The sequence below is a fragment of the Silurus aristotelis genome, assembly GCF_946808225.1.
Source record: "Silurus aristotelis genome assembly, chromosome: 23".
NCBI lineage: Eukaryota > Metazoa > Chordata > Actinopteri > Siluriformes > Siluridae > Silurus > Silurus aristotelis.
In genome coordinates this window covers 16,951,078-16,961,704 of record NC_139596.1, presented here as the reverse complement: position 1 = coordinate 16,961,704, position 10,627 = coordinate 16,951,078, and the positions used below count along the sequence as shown (strand labels likewise).

At 36.5% G+C, this 10,627-nt stretch overlaps 1 protein-coding gene and 1 long non-coding RNA gene across 2 annotated transcripts in view; both read right to left on the bottom strand.

Moving 5' to 3' along the window:
• The window catches only part of LOC310718594, a 202,445-nt gene that overhangs the window by 144,174 nt on the left and 47,644 nt on the right, over window positions 1-10,627 (bottom strand). The gene's annotated exons all lie outside the window — the stretch shown is intronic.
• LOC310718550 (fructose-1,6-bisphosphatase 1-like) lies at window positions 1,052-10,536 on the bottom strand (the record flags this gene model as incomplete). The annotated part of the gene is made up of 7 exons (XM_083527450.1): window positions 1,052-1,944; window positions 2,842-2,961; window positions 3,116-3,253; window positions 4,041-4,181; window positions 7,169-7,261; window positions 7,350-7,512; window positions 10,367-10,536. 7 exons carry the CDS (start codon window positions 10,534-10,536, stop codon window positions 1,756-1,758), a joined length of 1,014 nt encoding a protein of 337 aa, XP_083383576.1. The 3' UTR covers window positions 1,052-1,755.

Below are 10,627 nucleotides of genomic sequence, written 5' to 3'. Positions count from 1 at the left end.
CTCATCCCCTACTCCCTCATCCCCTACACCCTTATCCTCTACACCCTTATCCCCTACTCCCTCATCCCCTACTCCCTCATCCCCTACACCCTTATCCCCTACTCCCTCATCCCCTACACCCTTATCCCCTACTCCCTCATCCCCTACACCCTTATCCCCTACACCCTTATCCCCTACTCCCTCATCCCCTACACCCTTATCCCCTACTCCCTCATCCCCTACTCCTTCATCCCCTACACCCTTATCCCCTACACCCTTATCCCCTACTCCCTCATCCCCTACTCCCTCATCCCCTACACCCTTGATATTTGCATTTGAATCTGGATATGTGTGGGTTTGTTTGTTTCGTTTAGTAAGTATCTTTCTATTTTGTTTGCTTTTCTTGTCTGCTGCTTTTCTTCGAGTTTTCTCAAGTCTCCTGTCTTCATGAGTTTCCTGGCTTCCACTGTCCTCTCTAGTCTCCTGTTTTCCCTAGTCTCCTAGCTTCTTCTGTCTTCCTGAGTTTTTTTTTTTTTTTCCGTTTTGTCATTACTTATCTGAAGTAGTCTTATTTTGTTTTTCGTAAACCCACTCTGCCTGTGTTTTTATATTTTTGGTTCACTTTTCTTGAGCTGTTTTTTTGGACTTATTGTTTTCATTAAAGAGTCATGCCATTGCAAATCTCGAGTGTGTCTCTGCAGTTGGGTTCTGACGCCTCCCCAGACTGCTGGTGTTATCTCATTGGAATCTTGATATTCTTCTAATATTATCCTTATGTTCTTAAATCTCCCTAAAATCTAATGTTCTGCTTCTATTTTCCTGATAATCTGATTATTTTGATGTTCTCATGATAATCTCCTGATATCCTTAGTACAATGCCTTTATAAATGCCTTTAATCAACACAATCTGTAAATGTTATAGTTTATAGAAAAAGAACAGACCATTAACATGCATATTTTTTCCTTCTGTAAATATGTCTTCACTCTTTCTGGATTTTTCTTTTAGGACAAACACTTTTTGAAGTGTTAAATTATGTATATTACATTATGTATAAACACACCCAAGTTTTGAGTTTTTGAATATGTATTCAGATTTTATTTCTGTATTTTATAAAAAAAAATTCTAATACTTTCACTGTAATGAAACACAGGTAAAAGCAGAAGTAAACAGGCTTATTTAGGAAAATACAATATAAGGACAAAAGTATTTGGACACCTGACTTTTCCCAAAACTGTTTCCACAAAGTTCGAGGTACACAATTGCATTGGATGTCTTTAGACCAAGTAGCATGAAAGTTTCTTATCACTTGAACTAGGAGACCCAAACCTTTACTAGCATGACAGTGCACAAAGTGAACTCCATGAAGATATGCTTTTTCTGGGTTGAAGTGAAAGATCTTCTGGTATAGAGCTCTGACCTCAACCCTACTGAACCCCTTTGGGATGAATTGAAACTTCACCTCAGCTATATCATTACCTGACTTTACTAACACCCTTGTGGCTGAATGAATCTCCACAAAATCTAGTGGAACATCTTCCCAGAAGAGTGGAGCTTATTATAAGAGCATAGAGGAACTAAATTCCAAATGGAATGCTAAAAAAAAGAATCTTATGGCCAGGTGTCCACAAACGTTTGTCCATATAGTGTATAAAACATTTACCAGACAATTGGCAGAATTTAATATTGTATAAATGACGTGTAGAAGTTATCAGACATCATCCTGGTTTCCTGCCCTGCTATTCAGTGGCCATGCTGATAACGGATCATCCCGTGTCTCACTTGGCGTGTTTCTTGTAAATGGCGATGTACTCCTTGACATCATCAGGGGAACCCAGCACTATTGGAGCTCTCTGGTGGATAGTCTCAGGCTGGATGTCCAGCACATTCATGGGTCCTGTGGTCGCCATTCCTCCAGCCTGCTCCATGATGAAGGCCATGGGGTTGCACTCATATAGCAGCCTCAGCTAAAAGACAGTTGGACAAAAGAGCCAGGATTACTGATAACAGTTCAGGCATGTCATCTTATCACCTGAGCTACCAGGGTTTGAACCTACGACCTTCAGATCCACAGATTTTATACCTCAACTGTCTATAAAAATGCCTCTATTTTCATTATACATGTTTTTTTTGTCGTTGACAAACCAATAAATATGCAAAGAAAAAAAAGTATGCTTTAAAAGAACACAGAAGTAAATAAATACTTTTGTGTTGAAAATCAAACAATGAATTAAAAAAGTTTTAATTATAATCCTGAATATGGGGGTGGATTCTGATGCAGCTAACAAATGTGTTTTTTTTTCCTTCTTCTTTTGTAATAGACTACTTAAAAAACTTTCTTTTCGGCTTCTCCCGTTAGGGGTCGCCACAGCGGATCCTCCGCACGTTTGAATTGGCACATGTTTTACGCTGGATGCCCTTCCTAACGCAACCCTCCCCAATTTATCCGGGCTTGGGACCGGCACTAAGAGTGGCTGGGGATGGTTCCCTGACCGGGAATCGAACCCGGGTCGCAGCGGTGGGAGCGCTGCATCTTAACCACTAGACCACCAGGGGACCTTCTTTTGTAATAGACTACAAAAAATAATAATAATAATAAAAAATTCTCACCATGGACCTATTTTGTTACTGAAATTGTAAACAAACAAACAAAAAAAATCCTAATTTACATTTAATTTAATTTCAACTTCAAATTGTACAAAATGTGGAAAACCTCAATGGGGTAAAAACGTAACGTATGTATAAATCTCCATAAATTATAAATCTCCATAAATTATATTGAATTTACTGTATATTATGCTCATTTCTTATTTCTTTATTCATACAATCGTCTGTATTATGTAGAGATTTTCTGATTTTCGCACCTTGCCCTTTGGACTCTTTATGTTTGCAGGGTACAGGAAGATTCCACCGTAGACCAGCGTCCTGTGCACATCAGCCACCATGGAGCCCACGTAGCGCCCTCCGTACGGCGCACTGCCATCCTGAAGACGCATTACAACGTGACCATGAGTACGGAAATGACTCACCAACATCTCCATGAGCAGGAAAAACACTCCAATATGGAAATATAGTGCCTGAAGTCTAGACGTTTGTATTCATTTACTGAAACTGAAAGTCTGAAGGATGACCCTGTACCTGTGGGAATTTCTTCTTCTGTAGATATTCCGTCACGTCTGGGTAAAAGTACTGAGCGTATCCTTCATTGAGACTGTAAATTTTCCCTTTTTTCTTAATCTTCACGTCACGGTCCACCAAAATAAACTCGCCTATGGCCTATGAGACAATAAATCAGAGAGAGATGATACAAATGATAGAATGACACTTACTGTAGGAAACGGGTTTAAGGAATAAAACACATAATTCTGCAATAATCTTGATGTATTTTATTCCACTTACACCACAGAAAGTTGCTTACATTATATTTTCATTTATTCATAGTTAAATGCAAGGTTTTATTGCTCTTTATTGGGGTAATCAAGACAAAATATTGTCAGCTTGACCTAAAAAAAAAGAAATGATGAAAAAGAAAAGAAAACATCAACAGTTCAAAAAAAAAGTTGTGGATCATTTACCATAGGTTCTTGTGTACGTTGTTACTACACTATGCAACAATGTTATTATGACATGTTAATATAAACAACTGTGATATATACAATTGTATATAATATAAAACTGTTCGACCAATCAGAATGAAGAATTGGTTGAGTTGCTGTTTCAAGTAATGTAAAAATATTTAAAGAAAAATTGTGATATTTTTTTTAATTGCTTAGGTTTTTTATTCAATTGCTTGTTGGTGAACCATGATGGAACTATAATGAATCGACATCCAGTGTCACCCAAATGAGGACAGGTTCCTGTTGAGTCTGGATCCTTTCAAAATTTCTTGAAGTCTCAGGGGTTTTTTCCTTGGCGCCGTCGCCACTGACTCGCTCATTAGGGATAAACTTACAGGGACTAATTTATGACACTAGAATTTCTATCACAATCTATTTCACTCTTTAAAGCAAATAACAATGTTTATTGTCTCAAATTGTTAAAATTGAATTTTAACTGAACTTACAGGATCCAGCATGAAGCAGTTGACCCCTTGACCTGTAGATAGAACCAGCATGGTGGCACTACCGTAGAGGGCATAACCCGCGGCAACGATCTTTCTGCCTGGCAGCAGGGCATCCTTCTCAGTTGGTTCACTGTCATTGTCCTAAAACATGCACAAAAAGAATTATTAAAACATTCTACTGACTTTTAACTATTCTATAAAGTATCTGTGGTATGCTGCTCTGCCTGAAGCTTGGCCACGCCCCTGAGCTAATCACAAACTGGTTCAAAAAATCACACTGAAAGACGATTGGTTATGAAGGGTTAAACAGGGTTTTCTTGTTAGTTGGCTGTTTTTCTATACTAGGTGCGTCAACCTGTTAAGCTAATTACCGTAATTTCCGGACTATTAAGCACACCCATATATAAGCACTGAATTTGACAAAGATTTTTATTTTGAACATAAATAAGCTGCACCTGTCTATAAACTGTCTACACTGAAACTAATGAACTTTACACAATCTTTATCGAAAGACAGTGTCTGTCACACGGCTTGTATCTAAACAGTAGTCTACCAAGAAAGTCATTGTTTACTGTCTTCCTCCTTCCTTTCACAACTATTTCTCTCGGGAGTTTTTCTTTTGGCATCGTCGTGCGTTTAAAAATCACCACCGGTGAAAGTTTTTTTTCCCGATGCATTTTTCGTTTCCGTTTGGAAATTTCATTGGTCTAATGTTATGTCGCTCAGTATTTTTGGCTTGAAATTTGTGAAACCGGGAAAAACCCAGGAAAAATCCATAAATTAGTCGTTGTTTAAGCCGCGGGGTTCAAAACGTGGGGAAAAAAGTAGCGGCTTGTAGTCCGAAAAATACGGTAGTTCATTTGTCATTTGGCATATATTCAGTATCATGGAAAAATGCTAGGTATTGGTAAAGAGTGCAAAACCGTGTTTAATTTGAGCAAATATGCTGGAAGGTCACTCTACTTTACGCTGTTTTCTTTGGTACGTTACGTTGATTTTTGAAAGAATGCATTCATTTGATCCATGTTTATATTTTCATTAATTGTCTGACTGTCACGCTAATTCGTTCATGTGTTGTAAGGCCAGTGCTCCAGCACGAGGGAACATGCTGGAAGGTCACTCAGCTCACTCCCTATATTACACTGTTTTTTTTAGTGAATAAATCGGAGGAAAACGTCATGAAGCACGGGTTTTATTAACATAAGGAAAAGAACAGGTACATATATGTATGTCTACTTGGTGTTGGTGTCATTGTAGTGTTAACCTGAATCTGATAGTTTGGGAGAATTGAAGAGTTTGTACTAATAAATTACATAAACATTTTTGAAAAACTATTTATTATTGTATTATTAATTTAAAGTAGTAAATAAAACATTTATGGCAAGTAATTCACAATTTTTGTTGAGTTTACAGTACAGTACACGTACAAATCCCCTTGAAAAAGGAATCATCAAAAGTCAAACCCTCGCAATTTTTTGTTACTCGTGAGGGGTCGTAGAACTCCCGTAGAACCCCCGCGAGTATTGAGGTTGCACTGTATATATATATATATATATATATATATATATATATATATATATATATATATATATATATATATATACAGTGTTGGGCGGTAACGCGTTACTTTTTACAGTAACTAATACTGTAACGCATTATTTTTAAAAATAAATCGTCACCGTATGGTGCGTTACCCGTTACTTTTTTAAATGAATGAATTTGGGCTGAAGTGTAGACTACAGTATAACCTGCTTACAGCAGCGTCGCATTGTAGGATTGGTGGATGAACCACTGTAAACACGAAGAAGACTCACTGTGGGCGTGTCTCCGTTTATTCAGGTCTGTGCGGCAGTAATGGCGAGTCGAGGCGAGAGCAAGACGAGTTTCTCAAAGTGGAAATATGCTCATTATTTCACTTTAGTTGAGCATAAAGACAAAAACTTTTAAGGCAAATGTAAGCTGTGTCTTTCTGGTTCGAAGCTCGTATCTACTGCGATAAACAGCAACTCCAATCTGTTGAAGCTCCTCCAGGACCTCCATGCCTGAGGAGCTAGAAGCTAGAAGCTAACCCGGTGTTCTGTTCTACATTGTTGATAGTTTTTATACTTAAGCTGTGAAAGGAAAATTTTTAAGAGCTCAACACAACAGCAGAAGCCACTTTAGTTTTTGATTCTGAATATATTATTCAACTTGTTTTGTTATTTATTTCAGAAATCCTTGTGATATATTCAGTTTGTGCAGGTCTGACTTTAATAAAATAGTGTTTAAAAATTACTTTGTGTTGAAGTCAGTTTTGTGTTTGTAGACCATAACGCATAAAAGGGCATTAATGGGAACATTAAAGAAGGTTCTTTAAAAAAGTAACTAAAAAGTTACTTTTAACAGTAACGCATTACTTTTTGGTGGAAGTAATCAACAAAGTAACTAAGTTACTTTTTGAATGAAGTAACGAGTAACTGTAACTAGTTACTATTTTTTAGTAATGAGCACAACACTGTATATATACATACATACATACATACATACATACACACTTTTTCCACACACGTGTAAAAAATTATAACTTTCTTATGCCTCTTTAGTACAATTTATCTTTGTTTTCCTGTTTCCGCGTCTCTTTACTGTATAACATTGTTTATTGTTTAATATTTGCTGTATTTTGACATTAGCCTCACTGACATCTGTACAAATAAAATTTGAAACTTTCTGGTAAGAACATGCACAATGTCTTGACAAAGTGATATGTATCTGTGGCTTTGACTATGATTTGAATTTGCCCTGGGGTTTAATATTTAATACCCCTTCTGTACGTCGCGCTGGATAAGGGCGTCTGCTAAAGCCACAAATGTAAATGTAAATGTAATACAGCATATTCTGTGTATAGATTTGGACTGTAGGGTCGTGGATTCGGATTCTGCATTATCATTATCATCATTCGGCAATGGTTTTGCATAAAAATTGGGAATATATTTCAATAGTCCACTGGTATTGATAAATTTGGTTTAAATAAAAAATATATATATAAAGTGTAGGGAAGTGTGTATACGTGGACATGCAATCTAAACAGCCAATTAGCTTTCAGTGATTTTCACAAGTGTACAAGTAGAGCAGATTGCGTTGGAAAATACCTTTCTGTAAATGGCAAAAATAGTTCCAATGGAAGCCAGACAGTCGATGTTGGAGGATCCGTCCAGTGGATCAAAGCAAACCACATATTTGCCCTGCGAGAGATGGAAATCCAAAATATTTTTAGAGAGGATATAAAACTAATACATAAAAAACACTTTCATAAAACTCATTCATACTCACTCTTTGTTCAGGCTCAATGATGATTGCTTTTTCGTCCTCCTCGCTGACCAGCACGCATGACGTGAATGAGGCCTTGATCATGTTCATAACCAGATCGTTGGACAACACATCCAGCTTCTTTACCTGGTCTCCTGTTACATTAGTGCTTCCTGCAATCCCATACCTGAGCGATAAAGTGCGAGAGAAGATGAATCTCTTGTTCCAATGCTGCAGTTTTCTTTCAAATCAGACTTTGACCTATTGCACAAGAAACTAAGCACTGTCTCAGCTATCAGGATTAGACACATGTGTGGATAATGGAGTGTTGAGGTCAGCATTAAGTCCTGTAACAAAGAAGAGCTGATGAATGAGTAATCAGGGTCTGTAATAATAATTAAATCAGGAAATAAATACAATTTACTGTGGGAACAGTGACTCTGCTTTATGACTCACTGATTATAGCAGTTTTTCCCTACAAATAATTTTTATAAACATTAAATGGTTTCATTTTCTTAAATAGGTACACTATTTGGATAAAGGTTTCCAGACACCTGAACATTTGATTCATATAAAAAATTTTAAAATTCACATTTAGTCCTGTTATAATAACCTCCACTCTTCTGAGAAGATGTTTCACTAGATTTTAAAATGCACTTGTTGAGATTTGTGCTCAATCAGCCACAAGGGTAAAGTCATGATGTAGGTGAGAAGATAAGGAGGCCTAAGGTGCAGTCGGTGTTGAGGTTAGAGCTCTTTAGCAGAAGATCTTTCACTCCAACTCATAAAGTATATCTTCATGGAGCTGACTTTGTGTATAGTGGTATTGTCATGTTGGAACATTTGGTTTTGGTCTTCTAGTTTAACTAGAGGGAAAATTTCATGCTAAAGCATTCCAAGATGTCTTACACAAACGTGTGCCTCCAATTTTCCAACAGTTTGGGTCCTATAGTGTATATGTAGGCCTGTTTGTTTTCTTTCATACCACAGAAAAATAAATTACTCTGCAGGACAGCATGTGCATGGCACAGGTTAAAAGGTAGAACTAGAACGTGTTAATCATTAAGAGCGTGTTGTAAAGATAAGCGCGATCAGAAAACTTATTCAACACTGACACATAATTACTCCACCACAAATCCAATTATAAACATAAAAACCAATTCTTGCCATTTATTGCTACAAGACATACAGATAATCATAAAAACTTATTGTACAATGGATTTGTTTATGTAGTTTGGTTTATGTGGTATTATAATGGATATATTTTTGTGTAAGTTTGTTTGTTCGGTTTTATGAGGAAGCTAATCAACATTCTATTATTCTTGTGGGATAATTTGTTTGTTTGTTTGATTAACCTGGATAGCTTCTAGTTTAACTAATGATTAGATTAGATTTACCCTTATTGGCATTGTGAAGATTACAATTGAAGAGCCAATGAAATGCAATCTCACACACTATACTGGTCGTAAGTATAGTATTTGCTTTTTGAGAATCGCATACCATATTTAGTCCCAGTTTATACTTAGAATTCCCTTACACACTTCGGGGAAGATGTTCCACTAGATTTAGGCGTGTGATTGTTAAGATTTGTGCTCATTCAGACACAAGGGTGTTAGTAAAGTCAGGGACTGATGTAGGTGAGAAGGTGAGGTGGCCAGTCATGGTTCACATTTATCCCAAAGGTGTTCAATAGGGTTGAGGTCAGAGCTCTATAGCAGCAGATCTTCCACTCCAACCCACACAAAGCATATCTTCATGGAGCTGGCTTTGTGCACAGGGGTAGTGTCATATACTAGAACAGGGTCTTCTAGTTCAAATGAATGGAAAATTTCATGCTACTGCAACCAAATTGTATAATTGTGTGCCTTTAACTGTGATTACAGTTTGGGAAAGAACAACATATGGCCAGGTAAGTCAGGTGTCCCAATACTTTTGCCATACAGTGGGAATGAGTAGAGACCGGCTCAGTGCAAATGTGGTGCAAATATAAAGGTACAAAGAGAATGAGGTCCTTAATCAAGTGACCATCAGGTTCCTATACAGACATCACATAGTTATGAAATGTAATCATAATCATAATCATATCCTCTTTCATCTTTATAAATGAATGAGTCTTTGGAACTGATTTGTTTGTATATATATATATATATATCTTTTTTTTTTTTTTGGGCTGTCAAAATTAATGCAAATTCATTTTAACGAAACTAATTTTATTAACATACCATTCATGCAGCGTGCATTTCTGTGTGAACATTTTTATACAAAATATAAAGAAATAAAATCTACCAGGAAATTAAAACCTCCGGTGCAACACATCAAATTTTAATCACTAAACATTTGTTTTACTGATGCGCCAAGTCTAAAATCGAGCATCGAAATCCGGCAATTAAATCCGACAATTAAAACCGTCCGTGTGGAAACATAGCAAAAGTTCCGTTTGGTGTCCTGATGATTACCAATACTTAAAACATTATCATTACTTAAAAACATTTACAAGAATATTTTGTCTTCATGCTCCATGTTGAGTTTGGTTTCACTAATAATAAACATACATATGCATAAAGCATCAAAAATTTATTAGATTAGAGGATTTAAAACTTAAAAATATAATGTAAAAAATATGAAAAAATGCGGAAAAAGTTCGATTAATCACGATTTCATATTTTAGTTGAATAAAAGCCCTAATATATTTATATATATATATATATATATATATATATATATATATATATATATATATATATATACACACACACACACACACACACACACACACACACACACATTCTTCGATAGAAAACCCAGTGATTGATACTGAAATCTCCTTCTATAGAGTCTAAACATCTATTTAAACATCTAAACATCTATTTAAAGAAAAATTTTAATTATCAATGACTATTATATATTATAATATTATTATACAGTTATAGAAAGCTGTAAAACCTTCGGGCACTATTGGGGTATAAACATTAAAAGATCTCAAAACTCATCAGATAATAACTGCCCACAGTATAAAGGCCATTTTTTTTTTTTGCACTTACAGGTGAGCGATTCCTGCTTTCCTGACTGCCGAAGAAATGGCTTTAATGGCTGTGCACATGGAGTTGAGGAGCGTGGTCATCTCTCCGGTCCCTTTGGCTTTCCGTCCTTCCTCCAGGACGAACCTGGTCAGGGTGATTACATTGGTATCGAAGGCTCCTCGGTCTGACATTGTGAGCTGTGCTTTGTGAAGCTGCTGTGCAGGTACAGGTGGACAGAAAGACTGAACGGACACGAGCCTGGTGCAGGAGTTTGAGTGTATT